At 40.9% G+C, this 18,765-nt stretch overlaps 1 protein-coding gene across 5 annotated transcripts in view; it reads left to right on the forward strand.

Annotated features, from left to right (window-relative positions):
- Positions 1 to 18,765, forward strand: part of LOC135407052 (protein unc-13 homolog B-like) — a 109,650-nt gene that overhangs the window by 39,852 nt on the left and 51,033 nt on the right. For all 5 annotated transcript variants that reach the window (XM_064641755.1, XM_064641758.1, XM_064641754.1 and 2 more), the window contains 7 exons: positions 7,530 to 7,699; positions 8,583 to 8,698; positions 10,574 to 10,737; positions 13,209 to 13,359; positions 14,357 to 14,425; positions 16,864 to 16,953; positions 18,416 to 18,550. In XM_064641755.1, the coding sequence (XP_064497825.1) occupies positions 7,530 to 7,699; positions 8,583 to 8,698; positions 10,574 to 10,737; positions 13,209 to 13,359; positions 14,357 to 14,425; positions 16,864 to 16,953; positions 18,416 to 18,550 (895 nt within the window). The remainder of the gene's footprint in view (positions 1 to 7,529; positions 7,700 to 8,582; positions 8,699 to 10,573; positions 10,738 to 13,208; positions 13,360 to 14,356; positions 14,426 to 16,863; positions 16,954 to 18,415; positions 18,551 to 18,765) is intronic.

Consider the following 18,765-nt stretch of genomic DNA (forward strand, 5'->3'; position numbering starts at 1 on the left):
CATGGTATTTGCAGTGTGTTCCCTTCTAATTTTAGGAGCTTCAACAAATACTCTGTTTAAAGATAGATAGCACAACGTGATAAATGTCACAGTTTTAACGGTGCTGCTGTTTAGACTTCATCGCCATGTCTGTGATTCAGCAGATAACATGCTGTTGGGCTTTAGAGTTGGTGCTACCTTCTGTCTTGCCTATGGTATAGGTGTTGTCTTAATTTCCTTGGAATCCCAGGGGGACATGCAGGGAAGGAGCACAGTGTCCAGACTGATGGCAGGAGAGCATTCAGTTCTGGATTCAGTGTGTCATTTCATGAGTAGGTGTCAAAGCTCCTCTTCTGCTGGGTGAGGAGAGAGTCATTTAGAAGTGTGTGCAGCACTGGTCTTCTACACGCCCATCTTTCTATTTTGAAATTATGGATCTTTTTGCAGCTTACAACTCTTTGGAAAATTCTAAAATTTTCTACCCCATAATGAAATGGAAATTTAAATCAACATATGCAAGCCAAAAATACCCACTACGTACCAAGCTTTTTTATAAGAGATTGTCAGGACAATCAAGAGATTGTCAAATTTAAAGGCTTTGGCAGGGGGTATCTTTCATTCTTAGAAAGAAGTTAATTTCTTATAGTGAGAGAAAGGTGTACTGGTTGTTACTGAAAGCCTTGCAGTAAACATATGAAAAGTTTGGTGTTCAAAATGGCTTAACGTTTCAGCAGGAGCAAGAGAGGTCAGTTACTATTATGCATGTCAGCTATTGCTATTCCTTTTCTGTTTGGCTTGGTGGACTTGTTTGTAGCTGGTGTTCATTAGGCACAGTGCCTTTTATATGAACACAATTCCAGTGTCTTTTCAAAGGTTGGATATAGAGCCAGAAATCTCTGTGCATCAGTCATTATAATTATAGCATTGTTATTGTAATCCATGGCATGAATTAAGGCAGACTATGTACAGCTGAGTGATAGAGTTCTTTCTACAGACTCAGTGAAGTTTATTAAAAGCAGCTTAAACAAGTTTTAAATTTTTAAGGCAGCAGTAGCCTATTTCAAATCGGGTTTTTTTGTGCTTATGCACAGTGATGGATGGAAAAGTATATTAACTTAAATACCTCTTCCTAAAAATGGCTTTGTTCCTTTTCCATATATTCTCAGGAAAAAAAAAGTGTTGTGGAAGGCTTGACCCAATTTAGGAGACCAGATTTAGAACCGTATTTTAGAAAAGACAAGGTTGAAAGCACTTTGGGTTTCCATTATAGGTGCTATTTAGGTCATTACTAGCCTATGTAACTGTAGACATCTGCTTAGATTAATGACCAGTTCTCACAGTGTATTTCTGTTGCCTGAGCAAGTGATTTCCAGGTCCTGTTTCTTTCTGAAAATTATCTCTTCGTATGTTTGCATCTGTAGCTTTAGGAAATGTGTTGTTATGGAGAGATTTTTGTATATTTCACTGGAGTTTGAAGACCTTTGAAAATATAAGGTGTTGATTTTTCTGCCAAGTTCAAAGTGTTGCTGGCTTGATGCAGAGTCTCTGCACATATGGTGCCTGGCAGCAGGAAGCTTGATGGGGAAAGCTTCAGCCATTCCTGCAATACAAACGTGTTGTTCTGTGAGCACACACTCTTGGCTTTACATCCCTTTCCCTTCTGCAGTAAACCCCAGTTTCTTTCCTCTAGTTATGACTTATAGGTGGCTTCCTTCATTTGCCAGATGCCTTCTCCCCTGTGCCCTCAGCTCTCTTCCCTTGCCTTGAACTCTGGCTGGACAGAAGGCAGCAAGCGTCCTGCCCGCAGCTGGATTCTGAGTTGTCTGTATGGATTGGTCCATGGGAGCCAGCTGGCTGCAGGCTTTCCAGGGACAGCAGCTGGTATGGGTTTCTCTTCTCCATCTAGCTGTTATTTTTTCACAAAAGTTGTTGGAATTTAGAAGCTTTCATAACAAGTCTGTGTAACTCTCATTTCCTCAGGAAACAGTCCAGTAATATTAGAGAGAAGCTATTTTTGCCATATTCAGTGCAATTAGAACAAGACAGTAATTCCCCATTTAGTTGTGTTTTGGACTGTCAGTGGAAATTGCGGGGTTCCTGGCATCTTTTTTTTTATAAAGGCTGAAGCTGAGCATCCATTTGCATGGTTTACAATAGCAGACAGCATTTAGGAGGATAAACTTGACCTCAGGACAGAGTTTCCGCTTTAAAGGGAGAGCTCTGGGCTTGTTTGGAGGTTGCTGGTCTGTACCTGTTATTCAGGGAACATCTTAGTCTTTAATGACTATGAACACTACAGGTTACTGGATTCAAACAGGATGTTGCCATTTTTCTTGGCCTGGGTGCAAAACTCGTTCATTTTACAGTAATACCCCCTTGAAGTTGGATAGTCTGAGTACAGCTGTGTCTGAGGCTTTGAATGGTGGGTATGAAATCATTGCCTGGAACAGATTACATTGTCACTGAACAGTTTGCAAGAGGCATGTTTTGTTCTTTCTCACTGCAGAAGAATAACTGAGTTAAAACAAATGCAGTGCCTCCTGCAAGCAGATAATCAGTATTTTACTAGGACATGCAGAGCCCACATGATGCACGTTCCTGTTAATCCTTTGGGAATGGTGCTATTGCTCAGCTAACCACTGGTTTGTCACACGAAAGCTTCTATTTCGTTCCCCAATTTTCCTTTCAACTGCTGAGCCTCTTGTCAAACTCAGCATCTTTCAGTTATCTCTGTGGTTATATGTGACTGTTCCAGAGCTGTATTTTAGACTTCCCCTTCTGAGACCACTGTATTTATAAATGTCACTGCAACTCTGCCCCTCAGCCTCCCTTCACTGTGTTGCAGGGGCCATCCGGTTTTCCTTGCTTTCTTTTTTTTCTCCAGGTACCACAGATACTGAAACTGGCACTCTGATAAAATACCTCTTGTTTCCCTGCTCAGTTACCAATGTGAGACTTAAATTTGATCGCAGAGTTGAGGTCTTGCAGCAAGCACCTGTTGGAAAGCTGAATTAATGTAACTAAGGGTGTAATGCTCAGAATCACTTTATCTGCTCTCTGTAGTTAGAACTGCACCATTAATTTGTCAGTTGGTGTTGTAGCATTGGGTAACAGCAAATGATTAGACTTGTTCCCCTAAGAAAAGAACTTCATGACAGTAAGAACAGAAAACTCATTTCTTTGTTCTTAGCAACAACTGGCTCTCAGGGCATATTATTGTGCTGTCGTGCTTAACTTCTAAGGTACTAAGGATTTTTCCTCTATTCTCTTACCACTCCAATTTTGCCTGTGGTGTTTTCTCCCCTGTCCTTTCTTCTCCCCAGTAGATGAGTCTTATCATTGTTTAAAAGTGAACATGTTCTAAGAAGTTTTCTGCCTTCCATTCCCACTGAGGTTGGCCACAACAGAGCTGCCATGTCATGACAGTTCATTTGAACCATATTCAAATCTTCCGGCTTTTTCAGCCACACTATTTCCCCAACCAACTTTTTTTCCTGCTCTCTCTGTATGTTGTTATAGCTTTTTACAGGACCTTCTCATACTGGTGACTAAACTTTCTCATTTTCCTTTCTCATTTTCCAAAAAAATCGCTTCTGCTTTTTTTTTAAGCCGTGCTCCTCAGGAGCAAAACTGTCCTCCTAAAATGATCACAGGTCCTAAAGTATTGGCTTCTGCTCTCTCATCCATTATTTCTACAAGCAGCTCTGCACTTTCTTTCTTTCTTTTTCTCTGTTATTGTCTGAAATGTCCACTGCACCAGACTGTGAAACTTTACAGGCCCTTCTTGAGAGCTGCATCAGCCATGACACTGAAAATAAACTGCTCACAGAATATGGACATATAGACGTTCACTGGACTCTTTGAACCATAACTATTTTTTAATATCAAAATACAATAAAATTACTTAATTCTGAGCTTCAACCTAGCTTTAAATCTGCAAAATATTGTTACTTCCTCTGATCCTTCATTTTCATTGTCTGTTCTTGCTTAAATCTACTTGTTCTGTTTTTTCTTTATTAGCCTGTCAGCTCTACAAAGCAAAATTAGCAAATTCAGCACAAACGTTGTTAGGTGTTTTTGCTTTCAAAGTACGAATCATTGGTTCAAAAGTGGTGTTCTGGTCATTCTCCTTTTTCTTTCTCTCCACATTTTGGAGGAGACAAGGCACATTAAATACTCTGTCCCAGACCCCTGACATCATCTGAGCCAATTTGGCCCAAGGTGGGCAGAGATCTCACAACTAAGAATCACTTTCTACAATTTTTTTTCTTTTTTTTTTTTGGTAAGTTAGAGCTGGATTAGAAGGATGCAAATTACTAACTTCATTGTGGGAGGAACTATAGTGTAAATTCAACAGTTACTTGTTCTGTTTAGCCACCAATATACTAATTGCCGTGTGTGTGGGCATGTCACTGTGTGCGCAGAACAGAATTAACTACAGCTTCGTGTGCTCGCGTGCTTCCCCTCAGCCCAGTTGCTAGCTGGGCATGGGAAGAGACCCAAATATTGACAGTGCAGGGGATGTGTGTGGGTACTGGGGCTTTGCTGCTGGGTAAGACAGAAGCGGTAGAAGAGAATGGAGGTAGAGAGTGGGATAAAAAGCAAGTCAGCAGAACCAAGCTCAGCTGCTTCCTCTGCAGCAGCCACTGGCTTCAGGCAGAAAAAGTTAATGAGGAAAAAAAAAATAAAATCACCATGTATTTGATTTTAATTTTTCTTAAAATTTTGATGTGCTGTTTCTGGAAAATATTACTTTATTTGGTATCTTTAAGTGTAAAAGTGGCACCACTGTAAACATAAAGATGATATGGATAAAAAAAAAGAGACAGTTTTTGAGCCGTGTACATAGCAAACATGGTTTCCAGTCTCTCACACTCTGAAGAGAACCTGAAAGCATTTGATAATTTCTTACTTTCGGTGGGGTCACTTTCCTTCTCTGAATCCTCTTGGGAAAGCTGTGGGAGCTCGGCTGTGGGAGGGTGGGCAGACGTATGTGTGCACACAGTGAAATCAAGCTTCATAAAAACATAGCAAGAAGTGGGGCAGGCATCTTGAGAAATGTGCCAGCTCCTGTACTAATGAAGGGGAAAGCTTCTAGCAGCAGAGCTTGTTAGCCACAGTCTTACAGAGTCGTGATGCTGTCACAAATTGGAAGCTATGTCATTAGTTAGAGAACTAACTAATGACTAACTAACTAATTAATTAGAAAACTGCTACCAATCAGCAAGCCCATCTCCCAGTATTCATCGTTCTGTTTTGGGGTGCTCTCTGGAAGGTAAACTGGATTTGACACACTTGTTTTACTCCACCGAAAGCAATGACTGTGGTTCTTACAGACCTAGATGTTTTATGGTGAGCCACCAGCTCAGGGCTTTCAGATGCTGTGAGCAAGTGATAAAACTCACTCTCTGGCATGGGACCAGTCTAAAGAATACAAACTGAGCAGTCTCTTAAAAACAGCAGAGAAAGGTGTGGTAAAATAGAAGCTTCAGTAGCTCAGTAATTGGTACTGGAAAGTTTCCTGTAGCACTTAGCAGTGAGTTATGCTGCTGTAGTCGAGTGAAGGATGATAGCCAGCCACCTCAGGAGCGTGGGATGATGCATGTGGGACTGCCTAAGTTAGATTTAGGTCTGAACAGTGAATGTTTTCTTTAAGGAAAGACCATTGGTAGCAAAGAAACAAGATCAAAACATTCCTAACGAAGTGCTGTCACACCAGAAGGTGAGGTCTAAAGAAGTCAGGACTTAACTTACTGATGCTTTGTAAATGGCAGTGTGTGCTAGTCCGTGTTTTTAGGCACCCATGCATTTCTCAACACTGAGCCTCTACAAAACTGCCAGGCTGTACATTAGCACACCATGTCAGGAAGAGAGGATTTCTTTTGCATGGTTACACTGTGTTGCTGGTAAATATGGCAATGTACTCAGATAAATTTGAGAGCTATAAGGAACAGCAAGTCCAGGAATTCCCTGCTTGTGAACACTTGGCTGCATGATTTTGTTAAGGAAGATGTTCTTGCAGCAAAAAAGGAGGGAGAGGAGAATAAAGCCAGGAAACAACCATAGGATCTCTTCTCTTCTGAACTCTAAATACAGCATTGATTGCAAAGCAAAGACAGGGAGCAGTGATGTGCTCTGTCTGTGATCAGAACTGAATGGAATCGCCTCTAACTTTGTCCATATAATTCCCAGCTATCCCTCTCTACTGGAAAAATCAGTAGGAGCTGCATGGACATCTGTTAAATGTTGTCCTAAATCACAGTGGTGGCAGTAAGAGCCCAAATGGTTTCTTGGGAGAGAGCATGCTCATACCAGTCACTGCCATATCCTATTGACCAGGCTTAGCAGATCTCTTCTGACCCATTTCTTCTTTCTCCCTGTTGCTTAGCAACAGATGCAGCATGTTAGTGTTAAAAAGGCTGGAAAACAGGCCTTCAGCAGCAGTTGCCTGTTTTCATATATTCTATTTGCTTGAGGGTAGACATTGGTAGTGGTTATGGTGAGTAATCACCCTTGTCATGGTCTCATATGAGCATTCAAATTGCTTTATTGCATGCCCTGTAAATGAACAGAGCTCTTATAATACAGTTCTTCTACCCACTTCTGTCATCCAAGAGCTTTTTTGGATCTACAAAAGGCGAACACCTAAAAAAGAGGGAGAGTCTGCAAATTCTGCCTGTGCATTAAACTGAAGGGTGCCAATTCATCAAACAGTAAACTACTTCTCTTAATGAAAATGTCATTATTGATCTGCTCAGAGCACAAAGTATCAGTCTAAGCTGTGAATAATGGGCAGAATCAATTCTAGTCATTAAATACCAGTGCTGTAATTACTGTACCCCACCCTTTCCCCTCAGGCAGTATGTGCATCATTTGGTTGTAATGTATTGTGCATTCATACACTACTGCTTTGTGACTATTTTGAAGTAAGAGATCTACCTCCACCTGAGCTATTTATCCTTTTCTTAGAAACCAGCGTGAAGGGTGTGTGTCACAGACCTTGACTGTGCTGTCCTAGATACTGCATAAATACAGGTAGCCCTTAGCACCTACAGCTGAACAGAGGGTCATTGATGTAGTGAGCTACTGAAACCAGTGAGATGCTCATCGTCATTTTTGGGGGGTATATGAAAGCATTTACCAGTTTAGCTATCCCCAGGTTTCTGTGGGCTTCACAGTCAACTGTGAAGAGAATTCCCAAGTTTGGGGAGCTGCTGCTGACAGTGAGGACAAGCAGGAGAGTCACAACCACTTAGTAAGTGTGAAGTTGGTGGTCGAGGTCAGGGCAGGGCAGTCCTTCAGCTTGCATCTGGAGTGCAGTATCTGCCGTGTCACAGGAGCATTTAGAGCGCACCAAGAGGTTGTTGAGTAGTTCATACCAGATGCTCCACTTTTAAATAAACAGGCATTGTTTACATTTTGCTAATAGATTTTGCTAATACATCCCTCTAATGCTGAATGAATGGGTCAAGAGGAACGCGAAGTGTGTCGCATATAAATGTTGGCTGCATTATGCACTCTTAAATAAATTACACTTCTCTTGTTTGCAGTGAGTGCCATAATTCCTCTGACCGGATCAAGGTGCGAGTGTGGGATGAAGATGATGACATCAAGTCTCGTGTCAAGCAGAGACTGAAACGCGAGTCAGATGATTTCCTGGGGCAGACAATCATTGAAGTTCGTACTCTGAGCGGAGAAATGGATGTGTGGTACAACCTTGGTGAGCAGGGCTTTGGGACTGAAAATGTTACGTGTTAGTTTGGCAATGTTTGATAGCACTTGGATGCATATGGACAACTTGCAAGAAAGGAAATAAAAAAAAGCTTATGTGGTTTCAAAGGGTACATGATGCCACTGCAGAGCAGCTGCAAAGCTGATCCCAGATAAAATGGAGTGTAACATGTCAGAGGGTTGATGAGTTTTGTCTGTCAGGCATTGAAAAGTACAATGGGTGAAATGCTTGGGGCAGGACTGTATTCCACCTGTGCTGGAGGCATACTGCCCTTTTACATACATCCTTTTTTTTTTGTTTTGTTTTAACACAAACGTTTTGCCTGACTATAGAACCATCAAGTGCACTGCACTGGGCTGGCAGGTTGTTGAGACCTTTCCCAGTGACTGTTGAGGAAAGTACTAGCAAGTAACCAAATGGTGCTGAGTTGACAGGCACAGTAATAGTCGTAGGAGATCCAAAATCTTCTTGATAGGGACAGCCAGCAATTCCCAGGAGTTCAGGGCTATGGTGAAGTTAGGGAAGAATTCCACATCATTCAGCCCTGTTCTCAGGAAAGGAATCTGTCCTTGGTGGTTCCAGTTCAGCTGACTGAATCCAAGACCCTGTAGCACATTTGCTGATGGAAAGGCTGTCTTATGTCTAAAAATGTACATAGTTCTAGCTAGATGTGTCATATTGAGGGTGTATCATGGCAGTTGTTTTGCTGATGTCTACTTAGTATTCAATGTTTTGAAAGAAAAGAGAAAGTTTTCTCTGAGATGACTCAGCCTGAGCTTCCAGCAGTTTCTTTGCCAGTGTTGTCACCCCAAGATGTCTGTGCTCTGAACATGAACAATGCATATAGTTGCTGATGTTTTTTTCCTTCTAGAGAAAAGAACAGATAAGTCTGCAGTGTCCGGGGCTATTCGTCTGCAAATCAGTGTGGAGATCAAAGGCGAGGAGAAGGTGGCTCCATATCATATTCAGTACACTTGCCTTCACGAGGTAAGAGACGGGAACATCACCATGTTCCTTCTGACTACTGAAAAAGCAATTTTCTGACATTCATTTCCCTGGAATGTGCCACTTTGCCCTAGGTGAGCTTTGCTTTCCCTGCTATGCAGGCCTGGTAACACAGTGAATCATCAGACCTGCATTTGTCAGAAAGGCAAAGGCAGCTTTAGGCTGTGTCCCCCATGCTGGGGACTGGCTGGCTCAGTCCATTCCATGTCACAGTTGTACTACTGTTAGGCAGAGATGAGGCATTGGATCCACTCAGAATCAATTAAAGATGAGTTTAATGTGGAGAAACCTTTGAAATTCCTTGAGTGATGTTTTCAATGTGTACTGGAGCTATGTCTTTCTTTAGAGGATGCATACTAAAATGCTTTGTAGGTAAATTATGATTGTGGAGGGCTTTGTTTCTGGCTGTTGAGTGATGCATATATTGGTGATATAAATTCTTTTGTTCTGCTGCACTGGTGTGTAGTTATGTACAACAGCTTGGGGGAACAGAACTGTGCTTTTGGGGAACAGAAGATCAGCTGAGGTTACTGGGTACCGACCTGTCTCAGGATGGGCTGAGCTGGGGAGACAATGCTGCAGAAGTTGGAAGAAACCCAAAGATGACTTAGGAAAAGGACTAAAGGAATAACCCTGCCTTGGAGAGATGCATGGTGCCCAGTCTACCTATGTCAAAGAGAATCGGGTGGCAGGGTGAGACTCTGAGTGCCTGAATAAGGAAGAGTAGTCAGAGCCTTCTATACAAGAATATCCTAAAGTCCAGGGAGGTTTAAGTAAATTCATCTTAGACAAGAAGGGCAGTTGCATCACAGAGTAGATCGTTCATCAACAGGAACAACATATTTATCCAGACACTGGGCTGGATGAGTCCTGTGGTGTCTTCTAGCCTTACCAAGGAGCTGTCTATGGGACAGATATGGAGCTTAGAAAAAACATTAGTAGGCTTCTTTTAGTAGGCTGCGTTGTCTCCTTCAATACATATTTGTTTTTTAATTCAGTGATGGCTTCTGTTTGATAAGCTGTTTCTTTTTTTTTTTTCCTTTGAACATCCATGATCACTTGCTGCTGTTTTTTTGCAAATAGGTCTCATTTTAAGTATCCCCTTCTTTCATTTGTGTATTCTAAAATGAAGATGATTTACAGCAAGTATAATTTAATCAGGAAAAATAGTACTGTAAAGCACAGTCCTCTAACTACTAATGAGATCATTAGACTTTTGCACCCCTTACTGCAGGGAGCCAGCTGTCTGAAAGGCTGATGAATCTGCAAATGTCTTGAATTTGAGGATAACTGAGAAACCCACTGAGCTGATTGTGCAATTTCTGCACAGCAATGATAGCTGAAAACTTTTGTAGTGTTAGATAAAGTGAAAGGTTATGATGAATAATAATGCAAGTGTCTAGTTGCTAGGGGTGATCTTAAGGGTATCCTTCTCAGAAGAAAAACCACTCCTTGGGCTGTTCTGCTGTATGATAATAATTACAATGCTGATACAGAGCTGTAACGTCAGCTAGTTTAAATAGGTTGTCCAAGACATTTCTTTCCGAGGACAGAAATGTGTAGGTTTCAGGAAACTAATTAGTGTGTGGTTTCAGAGCACTGAAGCACTGTTCTGCATTGTTCACAATGTCTGCTGGGTAAAGTTGTAGGTCCACATGCAAAATATTCAGCTATGAGCACTCAAGAAGAAAAGAAGGCAAAAGCAGAAAACACAGAATGGGTAGGGGGAAAGAAAAAGGAGGAGAACAAGGGAATTTGTGTTAGTGCCACCACCTCAGCATTTCCAAGATCTTCGTGAATCTTGCTTAAAGGCCTCAGCAGCCTCACACACAAACCTACTCCTGCTTTGTCTTTCAGAACCTCTTTCACCATCTCACAGATGTGCAAGGGAATGGGGTGGTGAAGATCCCTGATGCCAAAGGAGATGATGCCTGGAAGGTGTATTTTGACGAGACAGCGCAAGAGATCGTGGATGAATTTGCGATGCGTTACGGCATTGAATCGATATACCAGGCCATGACGTAAGACACATTTTGTGTGGTCTTCAGGGCACATAATTGGTGTAACTAACTGATGTGACTTTTACTATTTAGATGATGAAGTGTGCTGGTGATGGAAGGCTTGGCAGTGACAGCTGCTCCTTATGGGGCTTGCTGTGAGCCTGTCTCTGAATCACCAGTTTCCTCAAAGTCGAGAAATTAATGTCTGACAAAGTGCTGGAATTAAGCTTCTATCTCAACACTTTGTGTGAACACCTTTAAAACTAATTCTAAGGAATTACACCAACTTCACTAGCGTAAATTACCATATTTTATTATTGGTGGCTGAGACATTGCTGTTTTAAGACTCTCAAAAATCCTTATTTGAGAACTCTTCTGTTAAAAAGATTTTACTCAGGGTTCCCATGAATACTCCTGATGATGTGAGAAGGGATGAGGTTTTGCGAAAGTATTTGTCCTACACAACTGTTGCAGCAATTGTTATAGTCCTTTGAAGTGACTGATTTCCCAGGTGCTGCTGAAGGCATTTATAGAAAGTTTGAGTAATGGAGCAACTGATTTGTCTTCTTTGGAGCTAGGCTAATGCAGTTCTTTATCTTCAAAGAACTTTTTCCTTGTCACTATACTTTCACTTGGACTTAGGATTAGTCATTCTTCTTAAAGACTAGTAGTGCTGTGCCTGGCTCATTTCTTATTTCAAATGTAAATATGTAGCAGACAAAAGTGAACTTTTTCACATTAGAAGCTGAAAGTTTTGGGTTATGGGTCCTTGGATGAGTTATGAACTGTTCTTACGTCACCTTGCAAGCAGCTTTTCTGCCTATTGGTTAAAGCCAAAATGGAAAAGAATTGGAAGGTTTCTCTGAAGGTCTAGTCACTACTTATAGCAGGACTAACTTGGAAGTTGGACCAGACTGCTCGGGGCTCTTTTATTAAGTGGAAAATTTCCAAGGATGAAGGTGTGCTACCTCTCTTGGCTCCTGTCTTCGGGCTGTAGTACTCTGGGAAAGAAATTCCTGGTTAAAATCCAGACTGGAAAATCGTACTTTGAATTGCTTATGCTGTAGCTGCAGCATACTGCTGCCTATCTTTTAGTCCTCCCTCTAAAAGCATTTTGGCCTGGCTCAGTCTTCTCACTGAGTGGCTGCCCAGAGAAATGGTGGAATTGCCATCCCTGGAAGTGTTCAAAAACGTGTGGCTGTGGCACTTAGGGCCATGGTTTAGTGGTGAACATGGCAGTGCTACATTAATGGTTGGAATCCATGATCTCAGAGGTCTTGTCCAACCTTAATGATTGATTCTATGATTATAACCTTCCCCTCTCTGCTAAGTAGTCAAGACACTGATTAGATCCCCACTCCTCACACCTTCTCTTCTTAAAGCTAAACAAAGCCATTTTATGTGCTTATATTTATTTACCAAGTGCCTGGATGACCAGTTGGTACATAAGTATCATGTAGCAAGCATGATTTTAAACTTTTAAGAGGGTAAATTTTGGCTAGATAAAAGGAAGAAATTTTTTACAATGAGGGTGCTAAACCCTGGATGGACAGGTTGCCCAGAGGTAGTAGATGTCCTATCCCTGGAAATGTTCACGGTCGGGGATTTTGGGCAACCTGGTCTGGTTGAAGATGTCCCTGTTCACTGTAGGGGTGGACCTTTAAAGGTCCCTCCCATCCCAAACTATTCTATGATTCTGTGAGTCCCTTAAGGAGAAAGCTACATTCGGAAAGTAGCTTCCAGATTTCGTTTGGGAGCTCTGAGGATTCCAGCTTAAAAACAGCTCAACTCTCCTGCCTGTTGGAATGAACTTTACTTGCCATGTCCCATAATACAAGACCTCTTAAGTTCTGATTATTTTTTTCCCCTTGTATGTCTAATGGATTTTCTTTGATTATTTAATCATTTCACAAGCCTGGGTGCTCCTGGCATAATGTTGAGATTTTGTGAAGGAGGGTTCCTTGCATTTAATGAGAGAATGGGAAAATGCAAATGAACGTGCATGCTTCCTGCAGGCTGGAAGGGTCAGCCATAAGGAATCACATATCAGTGCAGCACAGAAATACCAGCGTGTGTGCTCTCTCTGTGCCTCTCTGAGGCAGTTGCTGCTGCTTCATGTCACCTCAGAACCCTTGAGGGTGACATGTCTGCCTTGAGCAGCAGCAAATTATATAGATTACCTTGTGTCAGGCTTGGTTCTAGGAATTGGCATGAAGACCCAGGGTATGATTGGAGTCACAAACTGTTGGCAGCAAACAGTTGGTTTATGATCTAGAAAGGGCTGTAGTGAAGGGATTTCTCATTTTGAGCTGTTGTCTAGATGGCATCGTTCTGAAAAAAGGCCCTGAGATGCTGGAAAGCTGCGTAAAGGGATGAAACAACTTGCATCTGTTCATCAGTGCCCGCCAGAACACGGGGTCTATTAAAGGGATAAAGTCAAGTACTGCTACACAAGGGAGACCAGAATGACTTACAGAACTGTTCTTTTGCAGGCATTTTGCGTGTCTCTCTTCTAAATACATGTGCCCAGGCGTGCCAGCTGTGATGAGCACCTTACTTGCCAATATCAATGCTTATTATGCACACACCACTGCCTCCACAAACGTGTCTGCTTCGGACCGCTTTGCAGCCTCCAATTTTGGGGTATGTTTGCGTGTTTGCGTGATGTTACAGCTGGACTTCTGTAACTTCCCTACGGTGCTTCTGCCTTTCAATAAATAACTCCTGTTTAAGGAACATTAAATCTGTGAGGAGTTGGAAGCAGTAAAACTCTTTCAGACTGTACAAAGAGCATGGGTTTATTGTCGTCATCGTCATGCATTTTTGTTACCAATCAGTGTAATGCATTGTGATGTTTATTCTTTATGTTCACGTTACAATAGAGCACAGATGGTATGGAATGAGCAAACAGTACTAAACTCTGCCTGTTGATGCTGTTGCTGAAATATACCATGTGATCTAGTAATTTCAGAACTTTATTTTTAAAAATAGCAACTGCTTTAAGGAAGAAAAAACAAACTCGAAGCCACAAGAAATGTCTATCCCTTTAATGGTTAAAATATTTTTGACATAACTCGTGGTGGAGCTGAGTATGCTGGCAAAGTATTTGGAAAGGCTTATGCTACCCATCAAATTGAGAATTCATGAGTAGATTGAGGAGGTGTTCACAATGCCAAATCAGAATCCAGTGGAGAAATCTGACCTCAAGAAGATATGTCACAAGAAGCCTATAATACTTGTCACTGAACTAATAGATAAGATCTTGCAGCTGTGTTATTGCTCTGAATTAGACTCTTTTCTGCTGTACTTTATCCATCTCTGAATAAATATTTTCTCTTAAATACAAGTTTGGTTTAAATTGCAGACTAGAAATCAAAGGGGTTTCTCTTCTGCCTCTACTTCAGAGTAATAATGGAGTGTTTTTTCTGACAATTCTAACATTACACAGACTTCAGAAATAATTACAGTTTAAAAGTAAATTCAAGAATTGAAAGAAAACACTCTTTACACAACGCCATGTATCCATACTGCTTCCTCCTGCTCTCATGAGATCTGACACTAATTACCTGATAGCCTGCTGCTTACTCTGAACATCGATTGGACAGTGATGATAAGTGATGTTTATTGGTGTTCTCAACAGAAAGAACGATTTGTGAAGCTTCTGGACCAGCTTCATAATTCACTTCGGATTGATCTCTCAATGTACAGGGTGAGTGAGAATAAATATAGTTCTTTCAGGCGTTCTGGTGGGCAGAGGGGAAACACACCATTTGGATTTCTCATATGTTTCTAACTTTTTGTGTAGTTTGTGTCTTAAGAAATTGTCATGACAAACTTGTTACTTAAATATACCATTTAGTTTTCCTCATGGATCATGTTTTTTTTTTCCATTATAACTTCCTCAAGCCTTCTGAAATAATTTGAGGATTGTGAACTGTGCTCATCTCTGACACTCTCCCAGAAATGCAAGTTGGATTGGATTAAATTATTTTAATTACTCTTATCAGCTCCTTCAGGTGTCATCTAAAAATGGAAAATAGAGTTGTTCTCCCCTAGTATGACAGAAATATTTTAGAGGACCCACAGCCATGTTGTCACTTATTTGAGGTTTGGCAAACTCGAATCGCTGTCCCTAACTTTGGATCTACAAGATACATTGTCAGGTTTAGATTCTGTCCTCTTCAACATTTTGTGAAGAGATGAGTTTTAAATGTTGGCATTAGTCTAACAGGCTTCATAAACCCTTTGTTTTCTTCCTCTGCTACTGCAAAGTCAATATAGTCTTATCACGTGACTTGGCTTTTTTTTCCTTAATTTCCTTGCCATATTATTTCAATTGGTGATTAATTAATTGAAAATTGTAAAAATGGTGGCAAATGTGAGCTTTGATTTTATTTATTTATTTTAAACTAGATCCTCTTCTGATTAGTGCATTCATCTGAAATGCAGACAAACATATGTAAGAGAAAAACATGAGCGGATTAAGAGAAGTGCAGTAGGAAGAGAAAACAAAAAGGAAAAGGGGCAGGGTGCAAAAGAAGATAAAAGGAATATGGTATGAAGAGCTATTCTAAAGCTACAGTACCAGTAAGAGAAGGTCTAAACAGAGCCACCGAGTAGCAGAAGGCAAATTATCAACGCATGGCAATAGGAATCTGTAGCAGTGATGCCTTTTTTGTTTGCTTGGTCTTCATTAAAAGCTGCTTTTCAGTGGCTAATGCAACTGACCTGTGCACAGACGAGTAAGGTCTTACACAAAGGACCAGGAAAGATTTGTGTAGTTTAAATATTTCAGGTGTTATCCAATTGCCATTATATTTAGAGAAATGTCTGAAGCAATTTGAGACCATTTAGTAATTATTTTAAGACCCCTGAAGGGCAGGTTAAGTTATGGAAGAAAAGGTGTTAGTTTGCAGCTTTCAAGACAGGAGATAGCATTTCACATTCATCCAGTGATTTGTACTTAGATCTTGACCCTTCAAAGGCTTTGATTTTGATAAATACCCTGAGTTCCAGAGAGCCCATGTGTAGACAAGTTAACCTTAAAAGGAGAGTTATCTAGGAATGAGCATCTACAAATAACTGCAAATTAAATTCTTTGCAGTGGTTAGCTGAACTGCAGTAATACTCAATTACTACTGTCAAGAGACTGTATTTTTCTGCAAGTCCTCAATAAAAAGTGAACACTTGTTCTCCTCTGCCCTTTTTCACCTTTGTATCTAATAATTTTTGAACTTGCAAACAAGAAGAGATTACCCAAGTGAAGCTTGCCTTTGCTATTGTACTTGCAGCAAAACCAAAAATCATATCAGCTTTAATGTAAGACCCTGCTGAGGAACATGAATGGAGTTAAAGGACACAGGTTGGAGAGAGTGGGAGTGTAGGAAAGGGTGCAGTGCCTTAGGTCAGAAATGGAGGATCTCATGCAAGAAGCGAAGCTTTCTGCATTCAGCATATGTATTTACACACATATATATACATATGTGCACATACACAAATATGTGTCATATATGGAAGGGACAAGACTTCTAATTTCACTGGGAGCCAGAGAGTGGAAGAGGAAGGCGTCTACGGCTGTGGACAGCAGGGTGATGGGAAGGGTGTGTAAAATAAATGCATTAGAGGGAAGGAGGCACTGAAGGATGCATAAGTTACCTTGGCAGATGGGGTCTTACAGGTGGCTGAGTGGTTACAATATCTTCTTAGAGGGAACGGTGCTCATTTTTCCTTCTCAGTCCACTTTGTTTCCCACATCTCTTAGCATCTCAGAAGGGAAGCCAAAACACCAAGCAGTGAGTGCAAAAAGGAAAGGACCCACACAGGCAACCTCAGGCAAGAGGCCAGGGCTGCCAGGGGTGAGGCTGTTCCCAGCCTGCTTCTTCAACAGCCAAGGAGAGATTTCCTGCTGCCGAGGGCCGTCAGTCTCCTGGCATCCATGGACTTTGCGTTCTTATGAGAATCTATTTAATTAAGCAAACAGATAAGCTCCCACAGCAAAAAGGCCTTATTTATTGAGCATTGTTTTGACTGGTACAAGCTTCTTGAGCAGGAAATGTTTCCAAGACAGTTTCCTTATTTAGCACATGCTTGTAGCCTTGCATGGATCTGGCTGTGCTTTCCAACAGGATTTCCCTTTTCTGTCAACAGAATAACTTCCCAGCCAGCAGCCGTGAACGCCTGCAGGACCTGAAGTCTACAGTGGATTTGCTGACCAGCATCACCTTTTTCAGGATGAAGGTAGTGATATGGGTGGGGATGGGAATGGCATCTCTTTAGTTTTTCCCCTAGGAGCTGATTTCCTATTTTCAAAGCATTGTTTAACACTGTTGTGCTTTAGACACTTAAGGAAGATGGAAATCATCTGTGAACATGTATAAACATCCACATTTTGTCTTTACTTCACTGTGTTTTGCACTGAGAAGATGTAAATTGTTTTTTGCCTAGGGTTCTTCAGTCATAAATATGGCATAAAAAAAAAGAAAGGAGAAGGAATAAAGAAAATTGGCTAGTTTTAGGAAGATAATTTGCTTCTGTTAACATCATTAGGAAGCTTTTCCTATAAAACTAACTGTAACATAAGCCACTACCATCTATTCACTATCTTTTATCTAGTAAATATTTTATAATTTATCTCATGGAGGGTAAAATACTGCAACAAGATAATATCTCTCAGTAGAGGTCCAGGAGAGTTCTTATGAATGCTAATGTGCTGGTTCCATAGTTAAGTTTATTGTTCTAGCAGTGCGTAATGAGATTATTTTTGATTCCTGATTATTGGTTTCTAAACTTTTTTTAAAAGTTTACAACCTACTGTCATCTGTTTGTACATGTCACATAGAAATTCTTATCTTATCAAAAAACAAGTGTTTAATTTTAACTGTTTCAGGAAGTTCTTAAAATTTTACTCCTAACCCTTAGGGTAAATGATGTTTTGGAACTTCATTTTAAGAGTGTTCATTCAGGCAATCTGTCTGTATTGAAAGTTTGCTTTATAGAAATACTCTGAGAAGTTGTGAGATACTGACAGTATCAGAATTGCTGGGTTATTGTTGTATTTACAGGGTGATGCCTGCCTATCTGTTTAGTTTGAAGTGCTCCTGCAGCATTTTTCTAAAGCAATATAACAATGAAATAATGAAAACAGCTGCTGTTGCAAGAGGAGAAGGCGTATCAGTTGGCATGACCCTAGGGATTCTGGTGTGCTTTAAAATTCAATAAAGCTTGTGATGAAAGATGTCCTTAATGCAAGTTTTTGTATTTAAAGGCATATGAGTGGTCTTCAGCAAGACTTTCCAGATCAGATGTTATCTGCTCTGCTGGTCTGTTGCACATTTTTCCAGTGTTGGGAAAGATTACTCGCTGGCTTCATAACAAAATCCTATAAATTCAGCAGAAATTGCGTGTTTGGCTCAGATTATAAACGTATCAAGCCACATGATCTGTCTATTTTGAGGAATCTTCCTTGGCCTTTCAAAATCTGTTTTTATTCTGCAAATGGTCCAATGGGGAGATAAGTGTCATCAGTACTCTTTGATGCCTGGGGAGAGTGACCCACTTGTGGCTTCAGGTCACCGATAGCACAAGTCGCTGAAAGCAGATCCACCAAGCCCTGGGTGGTTCCCAAACCGGTGGTGTGTTCCTTCCCTGTTTGATTTATGAGCAATTCTTTGTTTGACTCTCTTTGTTGTCTCCTTGTCAGGTCCAAGAGCTGCAGAGCCCACCCCGAGCCAGCCAGGTAGTGAAGGACTGTGTAAAAGCTTGTCTCAACTCCACCTACGAGTACATTTTCAACAACTGTCATGAGCTGTACAGCCGCGAGTACCAGACAGACCCTGTGAGTAGCTGATAAGAAGGCTGAAGTCCAAGTTTCTGATTTTCTTAAGATAATAACGAGAATACTAATTGATACAAAAAGCCAACACAAACAAAATTACGTGACTTGTTATCTTCTGAATGCACGAAACTTGTAATCAAATAATGAGCGCTAATTAGTAAGTGGAGGATGATAATTGTTTTACACTAATTATGATGCATTTTGCCAGCCTCAGC

This window comes from Pseudopipra pipra, chromosome Z (assembly GCF_036250125.1).
Source record: "Pseudopipra pipra isolate bDixPip1 chromosome Z, bDixPip1.hap1, whole genome shotgun sequence".
Lineage (NCBI taxonomy): Eukaryota > Metazoa > Chordata > Aves > Passeriformes > Pipridae > Pseudopipra > Pseudopipra pipra.